Genomic DNA, 27790 nt, shown 5'->3' on the forward strand with positions numbered 1-27790 from the left:
AAAAACCATATTAAAACATTCTCGTTTCCTATTACAAAATTAAAAAAAAAATACATAAATATTTTTTAAATGTACACATTTATTATTAAGTACAAAATTAAAATGAAAATATTAAAAAGAGAATAAATTGTGAAGGTTTATTAAAATTTTATTGTGAAAGTTTATAAATAAAATGTATGTATAAGCGTATAAAGTTTTGATAAAACCTAAAAATTAAACTTAACTAATTTTGTAGATATATTTAGATTAAAAAGTTAGCGAACCGAAGAATTATCTCTCGACTTTTCCTTTAACAAAGATAAAAGCTTTACAAAATTCCCTGTAACAGCGCTAACTTTAAAACATTGATAGAAAGAAAATCGGCGAGCGGAAGAAGAGTCGGAGGAGTAAAAGTTTCTTTTTCTTTTAATCTTCGAGAGACTTAACGAACTTTCAAAAGTTCCTTCGGATCATGCGACCGAATGTGTTCGCGAAAACATCGTTCTGTTCTCGAGATAAACTTTACAAAATAACTAAAAGTAACCTTGTAACCGAAACTAAATTAATTCATCCTTTGGAAATAAATTATTTCCGAGTAAATTATTGTCGGTGAAATAAATATAAAAAGAGTATTCGAATTAGAATTGAACTTATTCAATAAAGCGGTTATTCATACTACGAACGAATAGTAAACGGACAGACCTAAAGAGTACAGCCGTAAAGGAAACAAGAAACTTAGGTACGCTAAAATTACCCGTACGTTTATTTCAGTAACAATTTTTGATTCTTTACCGAATACTGTAAAAATAAAAAAAATCCTGATAAATCTCAACAAGCAAACGTTAAAAAAAGATTTTTCAGCTAGTTAACTTCGCAACGATTCAACGGTTACCGATACGTTCGTTCATTTTCAAGAGTAAATCAAAACACTGAAGTGTTCGAACGGACATGAAGCAGAGGTCACAAAGTTACTTGAAGTACCGTTATCGAATAAATGAAACGACTTACCTTTTAATTCCAAGATATATATATACGATCACTCCAATTTTTTTTATGAAGAATTTATTCGGCAGAGCGAAGAAAATGTTGAGGTTAAGTAACGGGTTTAAAATTGTTGGAATAATAAATGTTTTTTTTTTTTTTTTTCATAAGTAATGCAAATGAAGAAATAGCGACATTAAACAAAGAGATAGTAGAGGGTGACAGAGTGTGAGTGTTCATTAAATCTTTCTTCGCCTGGTATATAAGATAATGAAATATCAAACATGCGATCGGGTGTCATTGATGCAGTTTGCAAACAGGCGCCGCTTGATTATTCCTATTAATCAGCCCAATTGATACGCAATACAGACACAAATGTAATCACACCTACAGCGTTAACGAATAAACAAGTTTCCCTCTAGATGTAGAAAATCCCATCGAAACATTTAATAAAAATAAAATAAAAATACTTTTAAAAATAACAAAAAAAAACTATAAAGTTTTCTTTAAATTCGAAATTTTATAACTAGAGCCAAATTAATAGTTATTTAGATGATTTTAGTTTTTATTTCGGAATCGACTTCAAAAAATCAAATTTAAAGAGCGAGTAATTCTCGTTATTATTATAATTTGTCACTTTTTATTGTATTTTAGATTTTATCGAAATTTTCTTTTAGTTTTATTTATATGGGTAACCCGTATAAATGGTACCGAAGAAACCTGTTTTCATGAAAGGTATTGTTAAAAGCAAGAAAAAAAAATCGAATAACGTTAAATAACTACTACCGACGATTTTAAAACATGACTAGAGATTCGATTAATTAATTAAATTGAACTAATTTTTTTTTTTTAATTTCCGAGTGAAATTACTTAATATTGAAACCAGATTATACATCGCTGTGTTAAAAGAGATAACACAATTATCTAATATAATAGTAATATTATTTGTAACATTAACCGATGATGACGGCAGACAAATCTCCGCTTCGTACCGTTCAAATGTTTCCTTAAGTCTTTTTCCCATGTTTTATGGTAAAAACGCATTAAAGAACCATCAGGGACTTTAAACGTATATAAAAAATATAAGCGGTTCGAATTGAAAACCTCCATCCATTATGAAGCTAGTTAAAAAAAAAAACTAAAAATCCAAATATAATGTTAGGATTTTAAAGGAATATTTCACAAGCGCACGCGTAAGTACGGTAATTTTGAACACCGTAAGCAAATTAAATAAAAAATTGTTATAGAAAATAATTGACATAGAATCTTGAATAAAAGAGAAAATAAACTAAAAGAAAAATCTTTTACTGTTACAATTTCATCTGACAACTAATAATTAATTTATTATTATTATTTTTTTTTTTTGCTAAAGCTTTATATATACATTACATTTAGCCTGTACACAACAATTTTATAAGCAAGTAACACGACATAAAACACGATACGCTTCGTTAAAAGAAACAAAATGCGGGCAGGAAAAAGGCGAGGCAGCATTTCCTCCACTACTACTTTTTTTATTTCGTTTCTTTTATCTAAATAAGATGAAAAATGACAAGAAAACAAAAGGAAGAAAGAAAAGGGTAATTTAATAACGATAAAAATGTACAGTACTTACAGGTGGTGGGAGATGGTGTGTCGGCGCAGCTGACGACCTTGACCTTCTAGGGGTGATACCGACTTCCTCTCCTCGCATGATGGAGTCGACCACTGCATAAAGAGAATTTTAATGATGACGTATAAGATAAAAAACAAAGCAATGATAATAAAATTAATTAAACAACTAAATGAGATTACTCTAGTACGTTTAAAATAAACATAATTTTATCTCATTATTATGAAAAATTATTCAAAAATTGTCAGTAACACGATGAAATAACTTAGCAAAACGATTATTATTGAAGCAGATGGAAATCTCTAAATAACTGCACAAAAAAATAATTTTTTACGCGGTCCTGTAACTAATTGACCGTTTTGATCGTAAACAACGACGAGTAGATACCGAGAAATCTGTATAATATGTAACTTACAATACGACAAACGTACAATAATAATCATTACCTGGCATTTATAAAATGAAAATAACTGCTGACTAAAAGCAAATTATCCAAGAAAAGGGATTCCTCTCTCAGATACAACTAAACCGTCGAAAGTGGGGCCGCACTTAAATATATTTAAAAGGATATTTATTACAATGTCGGGTACATAGAATAAATTAAAAGAACGGACTAAAATAAATGACCGACATTCATTTTGCTCATTATAAACGTAGAAGATAAAAGAGATCCGGTCTTAATCCAATATTATCTGAAAAGTAGTAACAAACGGGATTTAACGGGAAGCTTACTTTATTAAGAAGATGAAGTAACTTTACCATTGAGTGGCGATAATGGAGAATATAAAACCAAGTTTCAGAATTTTGAATAATTAAAAATCTTTTGCAAAAGTCTTTCGTAAGAACAATAATTGTTGTTCGAGGAGGAATATTTCATAAGTTAATTGTTTGTGCGATTTACTAAGATAGTAAATATTGGCGCAACAAATAATTAAGATAAATATTGTATCGTCAAACCCTACGTAAAAAAAATTTATTATGCCGTGAAGAGCAAGCTCATTCGAGATTCCCATAGACTTAGATTTAGTTTTTTAAGCTACTTTTCCGCTTTCTACTGGAAATGCCAAAGACGACAGCGGATAATCTTTAATTAATAGTTAGTCTTATTTTATAAATACAAGTAAAAATACTGTATAAAATAAGTAATCGTTTGATTAGTTATTATTTCATCATTGTCGTTTTTACTTTCCCGTCTCGACAGAACAATAACTCTAGCAAGGAAAGTATTGTAATCGTTCCGATTTCGGCATATGCGGTTTTTACCGGATCTTGACGTTTTTACACCGAAGGAACCCAAAAACCGTATGAAAATTTTCCGGATGTTAATGTTCGTATTTACGTCTGTTCGGTGTCGGCCTCTAACTTACCTTATATTTCCAGAACTACTGGACCGATTTGTCCAAACTTGGTCAGATTACTTTTATAAATGGAGCATTGATGTCATTAAACTTTCAACTTATAAGGTCAAAGGGGTGAGGCTGTAGAGCGAGGTCATCCTCAGTATCTCGAAATTTCGCTTAATTAAGGTCATATTTTTCTTAGGCGCTATTGTTAAATATTAAAAAATTATAATATATGAAAAAATATTTTTTCAAAATCTCATCCCCACTCCAAAAAATGCTGCAGTCGCCTGCTATGTTGTGATGTCACGGGTGAACGGTAGAATTAAATAAATGAATAATATTTAAAATGTAAAAAAATAACTCGGTCCAGCCGGGTCTCAAACTCGATTACCCGGTCTACTCGGTGTCTGGTGCGTTAAGCCTCGCGTCTACACTAGCTGCCGAACGTGCAAGCGAAATTTATTTTCAGTAAGTTGTGAAATTACATTAGTTTAGTTAGCGCTGACTCTTGCCGCTAATACCGCTACACTCGCGCGAATTAAGTACGGTATGCGTGCGCGCTTTAGTTAGAATCATTGAATTAAATAAACGAAAAATATTATATGTAGATGAAGTGATAAATATTTTAAATCGAGTTATGTGTACGTGTGAGTAAGCCGTGCATCAGAAACAACTGTGTTAGCTTTTTTAGATCTTTTTAATACAACTCTACAGCATCTAATGATGACTGTGTGAAAGTTGAAATCGGCCAATTTTACCATACTATTCTCTTTTTTTGAGAGTTTTCCACGTTCACATTTAAATAATGTTTATAAACGCGTTTAATTATTTTATAAAATCGTCACCAATATATTTACAGCTGACAGCAAATTTTGAAAAACATTATTTTCGGTTCCAATAAAACATTAATTTATAAATAGAAATTGAAAATCAGCGAAAAACAGTTTAATAAAATAAACAATCAGAACCGTTTTCGTCTTATTTTACCGCCCAAAAATATTATACGCTATTGAATATTATTACCATGTTATCGCTCCAGAAAAAATCGAACGTAAAAATACCTAAAACTGATTTTATTATAAAATCAAATTTCAAATAAACATCTTTTATTTCCTTTGTTTTGTTGCCGATAAAGATAAAATACGCGCATAAATCACATATTCCGGTTTTCCCGGAATATCTGGCTTTACAACTCAGCAATTAACCGATTTAAGATTTAAACAAAAATAATCGAGCGGTTTTTATAAAAGTTAATAAACTGAAACTGAATCAGAACAAATATATACAGAGTAACATCGCAATGTCGTTTATCAAAATAAGTATAGTTCCGTTCTTGGTTTTTTTAATTCCCTTTGCAGTATATCGCTACCTTAAACATTTTTTTCAGCGATAAGGAATCAATTTTATGGCGTATGAAAAATTGCCTACCCTAACCCGGATTCAAATCCCGAACTTTCTGCATGAAATACAGAGATGTTGTCGCTGCTCCTTACCGATGATCGACCGTTAAAAATTTAACAAGTTACAAATTAAAAAAGAATTACATTACTCGTACTTCACTAATGAAACTAAAATTGTTTCAGAAATACAGAAGAATTAGCAGATTTGATCGTTTGCGTCGCGGTTTACTATCAGAATATCATTTTAATGCGTCGTACGCAATGCGAGAAAGCCTTCTACATTTCAGCTAAATTAAAGTTTTATCAGGCTATAGTGTAGTTATTTGTTTTAGGTAACGCTTCGACAGACTACAGGAAATAATAAATATTTAAATTTGATTATCTGGTGGATTTCCGATTCTAGTTAACCTTACCTAAATTTTCAATATCGTTTACAAGATTCTTATAAACAGTTGATGCAAAATCACATTCTTCACGCTACACTGAACTTGCATCGCGACATAAATTTTGAAGAAAAATTGAAAGGCGATCGGGAACAGTATTTAGTGATAATAATAATGATGATGATGACAGAAAGAAGTACAATAGTATATTTTTATTTTTTAATTTATTTAAAGAAAAGTCTGAAATATCATGGATCATTACTTTGTCAGGCGGAAAAGCAGTAAATTAAGAGTTTTTGATCAATGATTCCCGAGAACATGCTGCGTAAAACCGATTTAGCTTACGTAAAATTTATTTTTTATCTTTAGTGTGTATACCTTCTTTTAGAAATTGTTTTTATCTTCTTTCCTTGAAGAAAGAGGATTATTTATTTTAAGAAGTATACAATATTAAAAAAAATCCAAAAAACAAAATAAAATGTGGAACAGTCATATGAAAAAAAAAATGTATATATATATATATATATATATATATAAATATATAAAATATAAATTATTTTGAACCGTCATTGAACTAGATAACGTAATTAATTAAAATTGATTAACCCTAAAAGTCAAATTTATACTTTGTTGGATAATTCCAAACAGTTTTCCTATTAAGTAGCCATTATATGTATAAAATTTAATTAAACCTATAATAATAGATAATATAATTAATTATAACTGTTATTGGCAATCTCTGAAGGTAATACTTAAATCCATACATTATAATTTAATTATTATAAACGCATGCCTAAAACGTACGGGTTGAACTGCTTTTTTGTCTTAAAACGATCCACAGTTGTCGTTTATTTCATGCGTACTATACCAGGCTCATATAAGTTCAAAGGCGTTGTTGTCTGCTGCTCTTTAGATATCACAGCCGTGCATAACAACGGAACGACACCGGTTTCAAGTTTTGTTCTCCTGGTATGAAAACTCAACAACGCACAACCCGTATAATGTATGTGTGTGCGTCTGCGTGCGCGCGTGCGTGTTTTAAGAACGTACATCCCTTCTGGAAAATCTCATCGATTATCTTTTTATTTAAACGCAAAGGTTTTTTATTTTTAGACTTGAATTTTGAAACTATGTGTATTTATACGAAACTAAAAATTCAAGTACGAAATAAATAAACAATGTGATATATATAACAAGTTAACTTTTTTAGAATAAAATATATTTGTAGAAATATCTTTAGATATATTATTATCTTTAGATATTATATTGTAGAAATATCTTTAATGTCTGGTTTGCAACTAATAAAACAACCTACTTAAATCGATTTATTAAATTATGTAGTTGAATTATATTTACTTAGATTTAGATTATTAACTGCCTAAGATTAGATATAAAATATACAGAACCGCCACAAAAAAAAAAATCTGTAAATAAATTATCACGGCGACAATAATCAAACAGGTTAAATTATCAGAAGAAGTTTAAAACCGATATAATGAACATATTCTCGAAGAGAATACGATTTTTCCACCCGTCATGAAATAGACAAATTATATCGGAAGTAGTGTGGACTACCGAGAGTTTTTCAAATTCCGACGGGCAAACACGCAACCGGGGACCAAGGGCCCCCAGGCAGGGTTAAAGTTGAAAAAATAATTTTGTCCGTATATGTCAATAAATGTGGGTCAGATGAAATAATTTATACCAAATTCTGTTTGTCTTTCCAAGCTCTACAATTTTTCCCTTCACCACTTTCTTTTCCAAATGAATAGTTTTTGAAAAAAATCATAAAAAATAGCAGTTTTTTGCCTTTTATTTGCAACAAAACTCATTTTTTCAAAAAGGTTTCAGCGTAAATGTCTGCTTGTTAGAGTTAAGGTCGTATATGTTTCCCTGATGCCAAATCCTGAAGGCACAAAGGTGGAGATCAAGGGCTCCGGTAGGGGTAAGTTGGCAAAAAATAATTTTTTTCGTATACCTCGAGCAATATACGCCGGACAAAAATAAGTTTAATATCAATAAAACGTCCTGCGGATGAAATAAAATAATAAAAATGTACATAAAATTGATCTTTTTTAAGATTTTGAATTACAAATTTGTATAACAATTTTAATAACGACAATATTCGGTTAATTCAGTCGATGGTTACAATAACGATGATAGGCGATTTATTTAACAATTTTAATACCAACAAATTTCTAGCACGATGAAAAAATTGTACACATCACAGTTTTCTTGATTTTCTATGTTTAATCGAAAATAATTTCAATTTATAAAGGTAACCGTCATCATTAGATACAAATATACTCGTACATTCCTGTTCGATGGGACTGTGGAACTTCTTTTTGAGTAGTTCTATCGTCGTCTGCTCACGACGACTTGTCTCGTGTATTCTTCCAAACTTCTTTTGGTAATAGATGATTTGGCAAGTCCGATGATATCTATGAATTTCATCTGCCTTACTCGATAAAATTATATCGCTATATTTTATATTACAAGCGACACGAATCTTCAATGTTTCTTTACTTGCGTTTAACCCTTTTGCAGTCAAGTCGCCGCTGTGAATGTCTCCCTTAAAAAAAAGGTTCGAAGACATTTCTCTGAACGGCTACTACTGATATTATGTTGAAAATTCTCGAAACAAAACGGATAAGCTTAAATCACTATCTACGCCTATATGTACCCTTCTATCCGACGCCGCATAAGATGAATTCATTCTTATCTTCCTTTTCCTAAATACATAATTAAGTACAGCGCATTTGTTGTAAAATTACGCAGGCACATGCATACGCGCGCGCGGAGAACCATTGTAAACAAATAGCTATGCGACTGTCGTTAATGTTCTAACTATAATGGCGTTTAACGGTTTATTTTTGTACGATTTGAACGAATTAGTTTTTATTAATATATGAAAAAAATAATTAACGGTGTTTTTTAATTAACACGTGATACTTCAAAATTATACTTGTTAAGTCCCCATCATGCCGTTAGGCATGAATAGCGATGCGACTGACTTAAGTGGCATGATGATAATACTTATACGGAAGTTCAAATATTACGTCGTTCACAAAAACTACATACAAATTCCATCCGGTAACAAATAAATTTATTTTCTACTAAAAGGCGTGTAAAAATGTTAATATTTATTATTTAGAATAATTATGTTTACCGTTAGCTAATAGACCTCCTTATAAATAAATCGCTGAACGTAGCAGATTAGAGTAATTATATTGCGATCATACGCAATTTTTTTTTTTTTGAAAAGTTATGAACGATACATTTGAATTTTACTTCCTCGAAAGGTTTAGTGAGATCCGATGATAAGAAAATAGGGATGACGGTTAGCATTGTAAATTAAGATGTACACAAATTTTAATCGTACTTATTTTAATCGCACGTCATGATACGGGTTGAAATGACACCTCGTCATTTGTTTGGTAGTTATTTTTTCGACGGGCCAGTGAATGCACAAACTTATTTAGAGATATTGGAGGCGCAGTTAGTACCGCAGCTTCAAGTGAAGGATCCCGTGGAACGAGTATGGTTGCAGCAGGATGAAGTGACGCTGTGAGGGATGCCTTCCGTAACGTAACACCAGAAATGCTCCATCGCATGTCACAGAGGACATAGCTACGTATAGAATTCTGCGTGCAACATGAGGGCGAACATACAGACTTACTGGACCGGTAAAGTTAATACTATGTTTCAAGTGAGTAAATAAAATAATTCATTAGTAAATCGCATTTTTATTTATAACACGCTACAAATCTTAGTTCTAACTTTAGGGAGTACAGTGACTTCCGATCACTCCGTATATATAAATATATATATTGTTGGCACATACATGCGAGCTTCAAATAGGCGAGCACGACGCTAACCGTCCCACCAAGCCAGCTGATTGCACAACTCTCCCACCACAGCGGTGCTACGACCTCTCCATTCGCAGGCGCCTATAAAAACAGCCGAACAGCATAGAGAGAGAGCTATTCGTTGCCGATCACCGTTTGGTTAAGAAGAAAATGATGGAAAAAGAAAGAAGTTTCCTGGCTGACCCAACGTGGGACCACCGGGCGTATGCCAACATCCCCGCCGGAGTAGCAGGCCTGGACGGAGGGAGTCGCTGGGTGCGGACGCTACCTTTCCGCCCCAGCTTGCCGGGGTTCAAATCCCCGGGCCCATCAGCAGGAGCCGGCCCGACGTGGGATCGCTCGGAGAGAACCGCATCGGCGATAGACGACCGAGGCAGTGGGCCTCTGGGGGCTACCGCTTCCACGCTGTAGTAGGGACCCAACATCCGCCGAGGGGAAGCTCGGTCCGATTCCGACGGACGAGCTAGCTATCATCGCCGGAGATCAGCTTCCGGACCCGACAGACCTTCTCAGGGCTACCTTGCAAAACACATAAACGGCTTATTTCAGGGCCATCACTCCAAAAACTTCAAACAGCCCTTTTCAGGGCTGCCATAAGGCTCTAAGGTGCCACGTGACGTCGAAGCTATTCGGTAACTAATATATATATATGTTACGGTAAATTTGATTAATCCGGTGATTACGCATAATTACAGGTGAATATGTACAATCGCCTCCTACGTCGGAGAATAACACATAAAATTTGTATATTTAACTTTAATTAGTCGAGGTTAGCGAGGGAAGGTTATGTTCGGTTAGGTTATGAGAATCTATCCTCTGAATTAATACCTTACGGTGGTTCCGAAGGCTAAACTGAAAAAGGAAGAGGTTATGATAATTTAACTAAATATAACCTACACCGGCTAACCTCAGCTAATAAACAGTAATGTTTTGATTATTTAAATTATAAATTCAGTAATTAGTGCTTACAGCCGAGTTGTTTTAATATATAAAATACGTTAATACGGAGAATATGTAAAATGACCGGTATATTTAATAAATTGCTATACATTTATTAAATTCTTTAACAATGGAGGCGGACTTAACACATTTACCGTAACATGTATATATAAAGAATGAAGTGTTGAGCGATTCACATTACGAATTCCATATAAATAAGCAAAGATTACGAACAATAAACAATTGATTTAATATAAGAATTCAGAAGGAAATGTCAACATTTAATTACAGGATTAGGTTAAGCGAAAAAAAAGGGAAAAGCAGTAGAGATTAAACAAAGAAACATTAATTCTGAACAGACATAATAGAATTAATAATAAAAGGGCACCCACCTTTATTATTTAAACAGATTTTAAGAGGTTACTAGAAAAAAAAAACAAGAAACAATCGGGCCTTGACATGGATTTGTTCCGGCGAATGACAAGATGGCACGAAGACAAAGACAGACCGACGTGCATGCATGTGCGAGGAGTGAAAAGTACGCATGCAACTAGTGAACCGTTGCACGATCCGAATAAAATATATATAAGCACACATCACACATCGATGACCGTAACAAAAGTTCCATCCCACATCCTGACCGACCTGACGGTCACGTAATATACAGGCAGGTAATCGATATCATAATATAACCGATCTCCTTTAAAAGCTTAACCTTTATTATAGATGATAAATACGCATAAATCATTTATTTATAGAGAGATTAATGTTTCCGTTAATAAATACTTGAACAAGCTTAATGGATCGTCGATTCGTTATTTTGGAATTCAAACCGCAAAATAGCTTTAACCTTAAACATTCAAAATACGCCGATTAACTGTAGCTTCAAAATATTAATTAATTATTTAATAAATAAAATTAAAGTAAAATGAAAAAAACTTTTTTTTTAGTTCTTTTTCCAAGAAAAATTTAAATTTATATTTTAAATGTCATAAAAAGCCGTCAAATTAAATCCAAAACGTAGTAAGTAAAACGGTAAATCTGAAGAAATAATTACTATAAGACCTACGAAGATTTTAAATGACGAGACACCTGTTTTTTTGAGATCACAAGCTACCTCACAAAAGCGGCCGAGCCATTCAATAAAATAACCGGTATCACATGACCGGTTTCCCTTTGCCCTCTTCACAGAGACGAATACGACATTATATAATAAGAAACACTTTTCCAGAAGAAAAATTGCGGCTAATAGTGTGCAAATAGACAAAACATTTTTTATTGAAAATATATACGTACAAGTATATATTTTTATTACTTGTATTATACATTAATATACAAGTTTAATATTGTACTTAAAATCCATATAAATTTAGGTCGATAGCTTCAACTAACTCCATACAATTTTTCGCTAAATACCCGGTGAACGTATTATACGAATCTTTAGAACGAACCGAAGGGAGAAGATTTTCCGTTTTGAATTATATTTCGTCGAATACAAAAAGGTTTGGACGGATAGCTGTTCGTTTTGAAATCGCGTAAAATATCTAGGAACACGAAAAAATTAAATAATCGATAGTTAGATTACAAATCAGAAGTCATCAAAATGGAATGGAATGCAAAGTTGGCAGGAGTTTATTACTCCCTACTCCATCGCAGAACCTGGACAGACCTTGCTGCTGGATGGATCATTCTAATCGGGCTTGTTTTTTTTTAAAAGGGTTATTTTTAATCTCGGATCTAGTTTTTCAAGTTTTGTTTATTATTAATTTAGTGAATTTAAGACGGATTTAATTGCATTCCAATCCGTTGTTAAACCAGCGTTATCGAACCCATTTCATGGGCCGACCGCGGAAGGCTAGGCTTATAAAGCCTGTCCTCCCGACGTAATTCCTCTTCAGACCGTCCACTGAAGTCCTTTCGGTGCTAACTCTTTAATAGGCTAGCAGGAATACGCCACAACGGGACACTAGCTATAAGGAGGGAGCAATGCGTCCCCTTTTCCGGAGGGGTCGCAATTGCTGGGTTATTTTGTCTTACTGTAAGTTTTGAAATAGGAGAGGTTGTGTAGAAGCTCTTCATCCGCTCATCAAAAGAAGAATGGTTTTGAGAAAATACAACCCGTTGAAGATTTGCGGAGACGCGACTTAAATATTTTTTCAGTTCCTTAATTGATGTATAAACCGAACGTTTAAAATAAAACATACTTTATTTGAATCGATGAGAAAAAAGGACAATTCTTTAGAGTAAACTAAAGAAACCTTAATTTGCGAGCGGATGGTAAAAGTACAATGTGGAAAAAAAGCCGATATCCGTGGCGGAGTGGTAGAATTTCGCTTTTCATCCGGAGGTCCCGGGTTCGAAAAACGGTCAGGCGGGGATTGTTTCTCATACGCTACAAATTTCTATATTCATATTCCCACGAACGAAAGCTTCTTTGTGAGCTTTTGTGATGAATTAACTCAAAAACTAAAAAAAAATTAATTGAGTTTTTTAGAAGATTAGTGTTGTAATTTTTTTCCGTAATAATGAAGGTGATATTCTGTAACAAAGTAAAAGCGATAAACCTTATTCAGAGGAGAAACAGTACGTTTGATTCAGTAGTACGATACATTTCGCTGTATGTATTTACGAAATACCGCATTCTAAATACGTGTCGGTTTGCTAAAAAAATAACACGACCGGCAGGAACATCAACCGATGTCAAGATGAGAAGAGGAGTACAGCAAGTGACGATGGCCGCATAGCGATTGAAAAGAGCTACGGCTTTAAGGTTTGAAATCGATAAAAAATTTGTCGTTTAAAAATTCTGTATTTTGAAATTACGTTTATTAATATTTTTATTTTTACATGAATTTAAATAATACTATTACAGTTACAATTTCAACGATTAACAATCTTTACCGCTTTGCTTTTTCTTATTATTAACAACAGTATGCGCGCACTACAAAGAGGAATACGGTAATCGAATAATTATATCTTTTCAATACAGAATGATTTGCCGACACTCTCAGCAAAGTAGTAGCGGATCAGCCTTTTATCCAGAAAACCCCGGGTTCGAATCTCGATCAGAGATGACACTTTTCATACGCTACACTAAATTATCCTCGCTTTCCGTTACATATTCCCACACACAAGCTTTGAGCTTAAGCGGTGAATTAATAATAGAAAAAAAAGTACAACAAAACAGTAAATAAACTAAATTTCCTTTCGACAACAACGATGAAAAAGGATACACGATAATACGAACCGGCCGGCAGCATATCGAATCTGCCTATCGGGAATTTCATTTAAGATGTTCACAATTATAGAAATGAATATATTTCTTTACCGTCTAGATAGCGCTACAGCAGAGCTATAGCTCTAGAAGAGAATGTATTGTAATCGGTCCGATTTGGACATACTCGTATACGGGTTTCACCGGATCCTGACATTTTGACACATAAGGAACTCGAAAAACCGGATGGAAATTTTCCGGATGTTAATGTTCGTATGTACGTGTGTGTGTGTGTGTGTGTGTGTGTTCGGTGCCGGCGTCTAAATCATCTTATATCTCCAGAACTACTAGACCGATTTTTGTTCGGTCAGACTACTTTTATATATGGGGCATTTATGCCGTTACATTTTCAACTTGAAAAGTCAATGGAGTGAGGCTGTATAGCGAGGCCATTCTCACTATCTCTATATTTCGTCTAATTAGGTCATATTTTTCTTAGTCGCATTTGTTAACGATTAAAAAATAACAATATTTACCAAAAAAAGTTGTTTGTGCAAAATCGCACCCCCATCAAAAAAAAAAAAATGCTGCTGTAGTTGACTGCTACGTTGTGACGTCACATGTGAGCGGTAGAATTAAATAAATGAATAATATTTAAAGTGTAAAAAAAAACAAGATCTGGGCTGAGCCTCGAACTTGACCGCCCGGTTATCTCGGTGCCTGGTGCATTAAGCTTCGCGGCTACACCGATCTGCTGACCGTAAAAGCGAAATCTGTTCTATGTAAGCTGTGAAATTATATTAGTATAGTTAGTTTCGACCGTCGCCGCTAGTACAGCCACACCCGCGCGAATTAAATACGGCATGCGCGCACGCTTTAGTTAGAATCATGGAATTAAATAAAACAAAAAATAGTATATTTAAATAAAATTATATATATATTTATATTAAGTTATGTCTGTATGCCGTGCATCAGAAAAAGGCCGCGTGATGGGAAAGTCCTGCAACTGTGTCGTCGGCTTTTTCTTAATAAACTTTTCTTATTAATAACATTTCTTAATAACTTTTTCTTATTAACATTATTAATAACAGTACAACGAACGGTCTTAATACTTGTGTGCGAAGAGATTCCGAAAGAATTAATTTACAAAATTCATCACATTATAGGAGTATTAGAAAATACAACCTCATATTCAAACTTCCTTCTCCGTTCGCGGAGATATTGACAGATATATATTTTTTCAAGACATGTCCCAATTTAAAGAGCTGCTGAAAAGAGAAAGGTACTGTTATTCCGTACAATACATGAATTATACTGAAATATAATTTCAAGAATGTTTCTGTTCGGAGTAAAATCCGTGTTTAAAATCGTTAAAATTCGCCGATTAAATCTTTCGGCTTAATCTACGGACGAGTAATGCGATTACGATCGTAATTCGATTATCAAAATACGAACGCGAGTAATAAAGACATTAAGTTACAAAAACATAATATATTTAAACATATTATTATTTAGTCGGTTTAATTTCACAGAACGAACAAAATACGGAAAAATTCAAAAGCGGACGGATACAAATCCCTGAAGAGGTTTAAAGTGTAAAATAGATACCGCTACACCGGAAGAATGAAAGAGGATTTACCCACCGATTCGGAGATAACATAACCAATTCTACATTAGAGCAGGTGCACTTAACAGCAGTATCGACTTTTGAAAATACCGCACAGCAGAGAGGCTTTCATACGAAGACATTAACCGTACCGAATTCACGACATAACACAGAAAAAGTATATATAAAAGATTTTGACGTAACGACAAAACGCAACATTAATTACATTTATACGTCTATTACCTAGTAAAGGGGTTTCCTGTACTTTTTAAGACAGTGGGTATTAACAGAAGTGATACCGGACCACTAACCGAAGAAAGTACTGATACTCCAAAAGGTTCTTAGAAAGCGTAAATCCCATCGAATCAAAACGATTTAAAAAAAACGTATGCAGAACTGATTTTTTTTTGATAGCTAAATATCTACAACAGAAAAATTATAAAAATAAAAAATTACGACTTGAAAGCGAATATTATTACGTACAGGTAGCAGACAAATTGTAATAATATTCAATTATCTTAATGTCGGGTGACAATAGCCTTTTTGATAATTAAACCGTTGTTAAAACAAAAAAAACAGTAAATTGTTAAAAATTATCGGGTCGACAGGTTACAAGTGACGAAATGAAAAGTGATTATTTAAAAACGAATTGAAGGATAGAAAAATTGAATTCGAAGCTATCAAAAATAAAATAAAAGAAAAAAAGATCGTTTTGCCCGTACGTTAATACGTTCCGTGTAAATTTTGTTAGCCGTAAAAGTACAAACAATAAAATGTGCAAACGAAGATCAATTTACTCGAGTACGAGTAAGTAAAAGAAAAATCATCTTAAAGAAAGGGGATGCAGCAGATATACGGCGAAATGCGTAAAGAAAAACACTTAAATAAAAAACACAAAATAAAATAAAAATGTTTTAATGCGAATTACAAAATTTTCGGTCCTTTTATCTTCTTAAAAAAAATTACGTAAACGAAAATAAAGATGTTTTACTCAAGTATTTTTGCCATTCTCCTGTAAAATAAAAAAGCCACCTATTTCTAAGAAATAATTTACATTATACCAAGGTAAAAGTAAAACGTGGATGAATACTATTAAAATTACATTTTTTTAAATTTCCGGTTTTTTAATTAATTTATACATCTACTCGTACTTTCTATTATGAGTTGTTTATTTTTTAAGCCGAATAAAATATTAAAAGAAGAAAATAATTTAAAATAAATATACGATTAAAACAAAAAAACTATAAAAATAATTTATTCATCTAGTTTATTTTTATCGTTTTATTAACGAGCCAACATAATAATTTAAATTATTATATTTGAGTGTAGATTTAATTAATGTGTTTAGTAATCTAATCTCATAACCGGATTAAGAAGCGAAACAAGTATTACATAAAAGCAGTATTACTGAATAATTTTTTTTTTTTTTTTGTCTTCAGTCATTTGACTCTCCAAGATTCCCTATCTAGTGCTAGTCGTTTTATTTCAGTATACCCTCTACATCCTACATCCCTAACAATTTGTTTTACATTTGTTTTCCAAACGTGGCCTGCCTACACAATTTTTTCCTTCTACCTGTCCTTCCAATATTAAAGCGACTATTCCAGGATGCCTTAGTATGTGGCCTATAAGTCTGTCTCTTCTTTTAACTAATTTATTTTTTAAGTAACAAAAACCGAATTAAAAATAAAATTACCTGTGCAAGGTATTTCATGATTTTCCCGGCTGTGACGGTCGAGTCGCACAATATATCGGACAGCTTTTTCATTGTAAACCCTTTCCGGCTTTGCCGGTAAATTTGCGATTCGATCGTTAAAAGTTCTATTTTTATTTTCAGAATAAACGTTTAAATATAAGTAACAAAAAAAATTTTCCGAATCTTTTTTAAAATTTTTTACCGATTATAATGATTCGAAAATAAACTTTAAGCGTCAAGATTTCCAAATCTCGAATAAAAAATATTGATAACTGTCTACTCCGCGGAGGCAATTTAGTAAAAAGGTTTTTATAAAGAAGTAAATTTTAACAAAAACAAAATATTACATTTAAAAAAAAAGACTTGTTTAAAATTTTTGAAAAAAGAATAACGTTTATGATAATGAAAAATAAGAACGTAAAAATTTTCAAAGAAACGTTTTTACGTTTCAGGTCCGAGGTTTATAATTTTAGAAAGTTGTAGACGTTTTTCATATTACGTATAAAATACCAAAACACCTTTTTAGACTATTAAAACCGAAGGGAGGTTAACAAAAACGTTTAAGAGGCGAGAAGTGATTATTGAAAAACCTTTTTTTTCTGATATTTATGTAAGGAATGCAGATAACAAATTTGCCAAAGTAGTTTTCCAAAGTGCTACCCTTTTTTGGTCAAGTTCTAGACCAAACTTTTGATCTGATTGTCAAACTTTTTCGAACCCATCGCCCCATTAAAAAAAAAACTTTTCTAGCGCCCCACAAAATTTTTAAACTTACAATCTGTTAAAAATGATAATTGCAATTGCTGTTTTTAAGAGCGTATCTTATTGTTTATGTTATTGCAATTATTGTTTTTAAGCGAAGCATATTCTATTTCCGAGTTGAAACTTACATTTTAAATGAGAGCAATTAAAACGCATATTTATTCATATCTGGAAGTATTTTTATTAAAATTGCTTTCAAAAAAATTACAGTTGTATCTATATGGTTACACAACAACGATAATGATAGCATATTCAATATATCAGAAAAACATAATGTTTGCCTTTTTTTTTTAAATCTGCCATCGCCTTCCTAGACCACCTGAACGCCCCAATTTTCTATGGCCCTTCTATCCCCCCTGAAGGTCTCCAGCGCCCACAAGGGGGCGTTATTGCCCACTTTGAGAACGAATGGTCTAGATGAACTACTTGGGAGTCTAAAACGTAAATATTTGCATAAAACACGATATCCCATTTTTGGCACGATGACCGCACGATATTCCTCTTTAATATAACTACTCTAACAATATTCGCCGGAAAAGTAAAGATGGATTAAAAAGGCACAGAAATTTAGTATAACTACAAAGAAAAAAAAATCAACGATTATAAAATATAAAGAACGTAAATAAAATAATTACCTCCATCGCCGATCAGTCGAATCTGTAACAAACATGGATCTTCGTTATGCTCCTCAAGCACGGTATCATCTGTTACAGTCAATTCCTGTAAAAATAAAAAAAAAGATAAATAAAATTAAAATTACATAACATAAAATATTCAAATATAATAATGAAGAAATTTCTGTAAAAAAAAATTGAAATGAATAAAGCCAACTTCAAAAACTATACAATAATTTACTAATAATTTGTTCTATAAACTAGAAAATAATTTAATTATTCGGTTTTTCTTTAAATTCCAACTCTTAAAAGTCCATTTGAAATTAAAAATGGATGCCAACAACTTAGTAACTGGTAATTCGGCAAAGATTTAAAAAACATTTTTGTTAGTCTTTACCGCAATATTGTTCTTGCAACCGATTTCAATAAGGCTCTCTGTAATGCGGAAGAATGTATTACTTTTTATCACCAAACCTTTTCGCATGAATTTTATTTCCCTCAAAAATATTTCGAAAATCGTAATGATATAAAGACAACGTATCACTACGCTTCTTTCTTTTTCCTGTTTAGCTTCCGGTAATTACCTTTCAGATAATACTACAGAGGATGACATGTATGAGTGTAAATGAAGTGTAGTCTTGTACAGTCTCAGTTCGACCGTTCCTGAGATGTGTGGTTAATTGAAACCCAACCACCAAAGAACACCGGTATCCACGATCTTGTATTCAAGTCCGTGTAAAAATAACTGACTTTAGTAGGACTCGAACGCTGGAACTCTCGACTTCCAGATCAGCTGATTTGAGAAAACGCGTTTACCACTAGACCAATCCGGTAGGTTGTACCATTACGCTTTCTTTCTTTTCTTTCTTTTTCCTGTTTAGCCTCCGGTAACTACCGTTTAGATAATTCTTCAGAGGATGAATGAGGATGATATGTATGAGTGTAAATGAAATGTAGTCTTGTACATTCTCAGTTCGACCGTTCCTGAGATGTGTGGTTAACTGAAACCCAACCGCCAAAGAACACCGGTATCCACGATCTGTAATTCAAGTCCGTGTAAAAATTACTGGCTTTACTAGGACTTGAAGGCTGGAACTCTCGGCTTTCAAATCAGCTGATTTGGGAAGACGCGTTCACCACTAGACCAACCCGGTGGGTTTGTACCATTACGATAAATTAATCAAATATTACGCGAAGATAACCTCGAAAAAAAATAAAAATATTTTCAATTCGTCTACGCAGACAATGTAATTTTTCATTTGATAAAACATTCGTTCATTTATCTTTATACGAAAAAGCTTTAAAACAGAACCGCCACAAGAACTTAAACTATAGACTTGAAAAAATCACTTGACATCCGTCTCTTTTTGAAGTCGTTATAAAAATAATTAATGATTTAAAAAAAAAAAATTTTTATGAGAGTAGTGTTAAATAAAGGAAATACAATATACTCGTACATTTTTATTAGACAGATTGACATGTATGCTTAACGCATGTTATTTTCCTTATAAAAGAGCAACTTATCGACATATAGGAATGTTAGTATATTTATAAACGATATAAGCGGAAACGAATTAGAAAGAAATGTCATCGTCTACATCGACCTGTTTTTGACAGTTATATACAAATTTTCCTTCTTCATTTATTATTAATAAATTATTACTTAGACACAATGGAATTAGAATGAAAAGCAAAAAAACATAGAGGGAATGATTGACCGATTACGTTTTATTTTTAAAAAATGAGTTCAGCGTGCGTGCGTGCGTGCAACAAAACATTTATTGAAGAATATGATAAATCGACAGGTTTTCAGCTTAATAAAAGTCAGATGTTATAAATATTTTTTTAAAATAAATTTTTAATAGATCCTTCGGGCATTTGTCTTCTAAAATCGTTTTAAAAATGAGCTGTTATTGCTTATCTGAATGAAATAAAATTACGATCAGGATTTAGTTTTCAGCAGGAAGGGTCCCTTACTTTGAAATATGCTCCCACAAAAGCAAATTTTCAGCGTGAAAATCCAGAATATTATAGAAATTATATTAAATGAAATTAAATCCGGGGTACTATTACTTTTACTATAATTTCGCGATAAGTGAAAATCCAGAATATTATAGAAATTATATTAAATGAAATTAAATCCGGGGTACATTTACTATAATTTCCCGATAAGTGATATGTTCGTTTTTGGTGGTGAAAAAAACAGCCGTGTTTACTCCACAATGCAGATCGTAATTTTTCATTAATTCTGTATTTCGGTGGAGACCCTATCGACGGGTACAGCTCCAATTTACATCGGTAATTTAATCGTAAAAGAAAAGAAAATGGCCTGTATATTTTACGTATGTCCAATCAATATCGCAGAATGAAATATATTCATCGGATGGCGCAAGAAACGTGAACTATAATAAAGCGTATGTGCTCCAAAACACTTTACCCTACAGATGACCTATTCCGGGTATTTAACGTGTTAACAATCAGACAGCTCTACGTCAAAATCATTGTTTTATATATTCACGAAAATATATTCCTCATCTAACCTGAGGCCTTCTAGCATCACCTTTTTAATACTCCGAAATGACCTGTCGGTTTGCAGAAGACATTTCACGTATATTTCTGCAAAAACTAGTAAATCTTATTCCTGCTAAATTTACGTTTAAAAGACTCCTTAAAGAAATAGAAGAGTGGATAACGACAAATAATGTGAACGAATCACCATTCTAAACATGTTTTTGCCACTCTGTATAAATGATACGTAATAATTTTTTAATCCAATTTTAATAACGTTCTAGTTTTTTATATGAAATCCTCGAGCTAAGACAAACTAAGGAAGGCAAACTTATTAACGGTAAATTTATAATTATAATTATAGTAATAATATTAATACTAAGATTGTGTAGCATTATTTTATATTGTTACAAAATAGTGTTAACATAACAAGTACAACAATATTAATTTTACTCCAATTTATGCAATACACTGAGCATAAAAGTACACAACAGTGTAAATATTATTTACATCATTTTCATATTCTTGTATCTTCTTGATATTACTAAATCTAGAATGCTGAATTTTAATGCTTGTGTCCGGGTGTTCATTTGTTATAGTATTATTATGTCCGATTTTTTTTGATTTTTTCGTCGTTTTTCTAAGATAATAAGTTTAAATTTTAATCGATCTCAATCTTTAACAAATAATTTTTTTTTCTTCATAAGAACATTCATTTGTTAATGTAGAAAGTTTTAGTTACTTTTATTTAAAATTGTTTTAATTTTTACATTCGCTTTTTAGAAACCTATTCTATTATGTAAAGAGGAAGAGGGTTTTTGTTTGTTTCGGATAAACGAAAAAACTACTCGATTAATCGCAAGAAATGTCTACACTTGTTTGTTGCAATAACCGAGAAGGTTTTTAGATATATTTCATCCTGAAAAATCTCGAAAAAATTATTAGAGATTTGCCGGTTGAAGCGCAAACTTTAACGAATTACATTAATGAACTGCGTGTTTCTATCGCTATCAGCCGGGTTTGGAATTAATCGAACGAATAATATTACAAAAATAATAGAATTAAATTTACATTAAATAAAATTAAAAAATCACTAAAGAACACTGTTAATTAATTTAAGGAAAACAGTCACTTATCCTCCGATTTTCACGGCATTTTGAAGTACGCTGCAGAAACGGTACATTCTAGACCTGCAAATTAATCATTTTTAAGGTTAACTCAACAAAATTTCTTTTTTTACTAAAACTACATTAAAATAATCCGTGTTTATTAAATGTAAATCCCGACTGGAAAATAGACATTTTATCAAGAGTTTATAGTTTGCTTTGACTTCAAAAATAGTTAATTCTTAAGGCGTTATTTCAAACGCTTTACAGATTTTTAATAACACGCTTAATATTTTTTTTTTTTTTTGTCTTCAGTCATTTGACTGGTTTGATGCAGCTCTCCAAGATTCCCTATCTAGTGCTAGTCGTTTCATTTCAGTATACCCTCTACATCCTACATCCCCAACAATTTGTTTTACATATTCCAAACGTGGCCAGCCTACACAATTTTTCCCTTCTACCTGTCCTTCCAAAATTAAAGCGACTATTCCAGGATGCCTTAGTATGTGGCCTATAAGTCTGTCTCTTCTGTTAACTATATTTTTCCAAATGCTTCTTTCTTCATCTATTTGTCGCAATACCTCCTCATTTGTCACTTTATCCACCCATCTGATTTTTAACATTCTCCTATAGCACCACATTTCAAAAGCTTCTAACCTTTTCTTCTCAGATACTCCGATCGTCCAAGTTTCACTTCCATATAAAACGACACTCCAAACATACACTTTCAAAAATCTTTTCCTGATATTTAAATTAATTTTTGATGTAAACAACTTATATTTCTTACTGAAGGCTCGTTTAGCTTGTGCTATTCGGCATTTTATATCGCTCCTGCTTCGTCCATCTTTAGTAATTCTACTTCCCAAATAACAAAATTCTTCTACCTCCATAATCTTTTCTCCTCCTATTTTCACATTCAGCGGTCCATCTTTGTTATTTCTACTACATTTCATTACTTTTGTTTTCTTCTTGTTTATTTTCATGCGAGAGTTCTTGCGTAGGACTTCATCTATGCCGTTCTTCTAAATCCTTTTTACTCTCGGCTAGAATTACTATATCATCAGCAAATCGTAGCATCTTTATCTTTTCACCTTGTACTGTTACTCCGAATCTAAATTGTTCTTTAACATCATTAACTGCTAGTTCCATGTAAAGATTAAAAAGTAACGGAGATAGAGAACATCCTTGTCGGACTCTCTTTCTTATTATGGCTTCTTTCTTATGTTCTTCAATTGCTACTGTTGCTGTTTGGTTCCTGTACATGTTAGCAATTGTTCTTCTATCTCTGTATTTGAACCCTAATTTTTTAAAATGCTGAACATTTTATTCCAGTCTACGTTATCGAATGCCTTCGTTATCGAATGCTTAATATTATCTGATAAAAATTTAAACGATCCGCTACGTAATTTTTACAGTACTTTCGCCCAATTTCTCGAATCTGTACGTAAATTAATAATTTTTAAACTGCCGAGTAAACGAATGAAAATTCTGTAATTAATAAGGTACCACGGTATATCCCGTTTACGTAACGGATCTATAATAGCTTTAAAATGACATAACTGTTAACAAACGAAATTATATAGCGTTTAACCAAATAAATTGAAATACCGTTTCACATAATACGCCTTTTCAAATAATTTCCACGCGGACTCCAAGCTAAACACAGGTAAGATTTATAAAATATGAACTTCCAATATTATGAAAAATAGCTCCCGAAATTAAAATATTGTTATCGTTAAGGTTTTAGCAACAGACTCCTAAAATCATACCGCTAGGTTTCCCAGATGGGAAGCGGCGGAAGAAATGACAATTAACCGATACAAATACCGATTTCTGTAATTTAACTGTTTAAAATTTATAATATTTTGCCGTCGATGGAACTAAATAGTAAGAAACCGAAATATCTCCAGTTGTACTTTGATTCTACTGCGTAAATCTTTCTGTTTTGAAGTATTTTGGTATTTACAATATCTTTTCAGTTTTATCATTTTACAATCGAGTTTAAAGTTCGGTAGGTAAACCCGTACGAAGAAATTGTTCATCCGGCAGTAACTGAAAGAGTAGAATATTCCTTTATACGAAACAAGTCTTAACAGATTATTAAAAAAAAAAAAAAAAGGGGTAACCGATATTGAATGATGAACAGTAAATTCACCTAATATGTGAGTCATCGCTAAAGACCCGACGGCTTTATAGACCAACAGAGAAAGAAAGGAAGTAACTGTCCTTCTCGACCTTTAGAGTCACGCGATCAGATTTTTTTCTATAACATTCGTTATTAGAACTTTCATTTAAGACGTTCACGAAGTAATCTGGTGCAACCGTTTTAAGATAAATCGCTGAAGAAAGATAATATTTTTGCTAAAAAGTATCGTCGTAGTAATTGAATTATTACACGGTTATCTGAATACAAGACCGATATCTCATTCTTTAAATATATTCGTACATTCTAACACGGTTACTTATTGTTAGTCTGTATGACGTTATTCGATAATAATTGTTGTACTTGCATAAATAAAAATGAAGTATTTGTACTACGACGCAAGGTTTAATTACCCTCTCTCAAATTTACCTCTCTCTCTCTGCGAATATTAGTGTTAGTTCTTTATATTATAAATCCAAATAAATTTATAGAAAACACATTTTAACTCAATTTTAATTTGTGTCACGGTCACGTGTTCCGATACGATTTCTCTACCTTAAAATAACGACGGATATAGTAACACAAGACACGGCAGAATGCTGTGTGAGACCGTTTGCGTGTTAAAACATCTTAAATTGACGTCTCACCATGTCTTAGATCGTGTGAAAATCTTAAAAAACTATTCTTATTATTATTATTGCATCTTCTAGTGCACGAAATAACTTGTATCTTTGTTCTAAAATAACGCATAATTTAACGTTAGAAAAATTTATCGTAAAATAATAATAATAAGCTATCGCTGTATTATTTAACAGAAATGGACATTTGGACATTTTATAACTTTTAAATAAAACACAATTGTTTCGTTTGAAATTTTGCGGTTTTTTGTTTTATTTCGACTCGGTTTCGGTTCGGCCCGTTCGGCTATTCGGTTACCGTCGACGGTGCTCGAGTCGGTCGTGAAAAGGTGTATTTTTTAAAGAACAAAACATTTGCCGTTTTACGTTATGAAATACAGACTATCGATGTCTGTACTTCATAACAGACGTTTCACGGCAGACTTAAGGGATCTCGGGGAAGTTAGGAATGAAGCGAGCCGAATACAGTTTTGTTCATCGTCGATCAAAATCCGTCTGACAAGCACCACCGATATTTTTTTCAAAAGGTTACGATTCGGTAGTCGGTTCCTCTCTGTAGAAACACGCGTGAAAAATAATTCTCTTAAATAAAAAATTGTCTACACAGAAAAATAGAAGAATTCTTTCTACCGCATAATAAAGAATACTAAATTAAACTGTAAACACTATCAATCGAAAGGAAATCACAGCTACTTCATTATATTTAAATCCTAGTTGCGTAATACGACCGCTGATGCAATTCTTTTTTCGCTCGGATGAGAATCGAAAATCTCGTAACTCTTCCGTTCATTAACGTACTACGATCTCAAAGACTTAATTATTTCATTACGATGAGGGCACGGTAGCCCGTTTGAATTTATAGTTATCAAAAAAAAAAAAAAAACATTTAATTTCGTCAAAAAATTGTAATTTATTTTTAAATAAAAGAGAGGTTTTTATAAAATGTACTAACAAAGGTTATTCCACCGATAAATAGCCTTTACTCTTGTTTTAATTTTCTTCTTCCTGGTTAGCCTCCGGTAATTACCTTTCAGATAATACTTCAGAGGATGATATGTACGGGTGTAAATGAAGTGTAGTCATGTACAGTCTCAGTTCGATCATCCTAAGATGTGTGGTTAATTGAAACCCAACCGCCAAAGAACACCTGTATCCACGATCTAGTATTCAAATACTAGATCTGGCTTTACTAGGACTTGAACGCTGGAACTCTCGACTCCCAAATCAGCTGATTTGGGAAGACGCGTTAACCACTAGACCAACCCGGCGGGTTACTCTTGTTTTACCTAGATTTAAGTAACACTAAATAAATGCACGGATAGGAAACGATAAAAAGAAATTTATCAACAGGATATTTTCGATATTATTCTGACGATAATAATAATGAAAAAGAAAGATCGATCCTTTATACTTTATTAGACAAAGGATGATTAAAATTTACAAAGAGCAATTAAATGAATAATTTTACAAAACAAAAAAGGGGGTCGGATAAAAAAATATAATTATACAAGTATTTATGAAAACGCTTTGAACATTTTATTTATCAAAAGACCGTAAACGAATAAACAATATTTTTATTTTTAATTAAAAGAAAATTTTTCTTAATTTTCTTTTACGGCAAAATATTAATTTAAACGAAAAACATTTTTATAATATTTCATTAAAATCTCGTTCGACCGGATATAACGAAACAAGGAAATTATGATTCTATATATACTTCATTAGAAATAAAAATATATTTTTAATTCTAAGAAGTAAACCCCGAAAATTTATCTGATGCGTAACCGATAAGTATATGTCGTTAATTGTATATTTTGATAAACGGTAAACACTTTTCTATTTAATTAATGCTGACGACTGAGATCGGGATTTAGCGTCTTAGCCTTTCATCCGGAAGTATCGGGTATTTCATATCGTAAAATTCCCGCCCTTTATTTTTACATATAAGTTTCGAGCTTATATGGTGTATTAATCATTTAGAAAAGAAAAAAAATCGTACGCCCGCTTCTTACTTTTCTTTTTTTAGACATGCTCACGGCCCAAGTGAAAATCCATTATGTCAAGATAGTACAGTTACTTTCTTCCACTCATCCGGGTTAATAATTTGTTAGTAAACCCCCTCTGTTAGAGTAGGGTTTTCAATCTGTTATATTCAGCTTTTGTGTTTTTTGCAGATCCGTTAGCCGGGTGAGGTTTGTAGTTTTATAAAAAAAAAACTTCAATCGATCGAATTCCAGAGGTCGCTGAATACAGTAAGATTGTAGTCGGGTGAAAAGTTTTCAACGTAATTTTTGAATTATACGTTTCGATAATAAACGGTACGTCACCTTCTTATCGTTTATTGCCCTCTGCAATTCGTCAATCCAAGTTTGTAACCCTCTAGGTCTAAATCCCTTCGCTCTTGTACCTAGCGTTTCATCTGCAACAATGTGAATAAGTACTTAATATTTTCCCCTTCCTCCTCTATAACATTTTCAGTTTGAGCCGACACCAAATTAGTATTCAATCTTGCCTGATACAAACGCTGTACGCTATCATCTTCCGACAAATGTAACGAATAAACTATTACCTATTCGCCAGAGACGACTTCCGATAATTAAACCGTATCTTTTGAAATTAAAACAGGACACGACCAGATAACGGTCAGTTTTCATCTCCGCCGCACGAAATACACGAGTTTATTAAGGGACTAATTCCCTTATCATTAACTAAAACGCAGTCGATGAGAGATCTTAATCCTATACTCTGCCAATTAAATTTATTAATATTCTTCTTCATAAAAAAAAAATGTAGAGGTAATTTTGAATCGATTAAGGGCGGCAAAATCAACCGACATTGCACCAATCTCATTAACCGCAGTTTCACCGTACGCAGCGACTACCTTCCCCGCCGGTTGACATCCAACTCGTGCTTTAAAGTCACCAGCAATTACAAGAAAAAATTATTCCCGTTAATCGCATCCACTTCTCTCTGAAGGTACCCGTAAAACTAATCGCT

The 27790-nt window shown here is 32.6% G+C and overlaps 1 protein-coding gene across 2 annotated transcripts in view; it reads right to left on the minus strand.

Moving 5' to 3' along the window:
• Positions 1 to 27790, minus strand: part of Kdm3 (Lysine demethylase 3) — a 1124787-nt gene that overhangs the window by 761858 nt on the left and 335139 nt on the right. For both annotated transcript variants that reach the window (XM_075365596.1, XM_075365594.1), the window contains exons 5-6: positions 18420 to 18504; positions 2576 to 2667 (exon numbers count right to left, since the gene is read on the minus strand). In XM_075365596.1, coding sequence (XP_075221711.1) covers positions 2576 to 2667; positions 18420 to 18504 — 177 coding nt within the window. The remainder of the gene's footprint in view (positions 1 to 2575; positions 2668 to 18419; positions 18505 to 27790) is intronic.

Source organism: Lycorma delicatula, chromosome 5, assembly GCF_047948215.1.
Source record: "Lycorma delicatula isolate Av1 chromosome 5, ASM4794821v1, whole genome shotgun sequence".
NCBI lineage: Eukaryota > Metazoa > Arthropoda > Insecta > Hemiptera > Fulgoridae > Lycorma > Lycorma delicatula.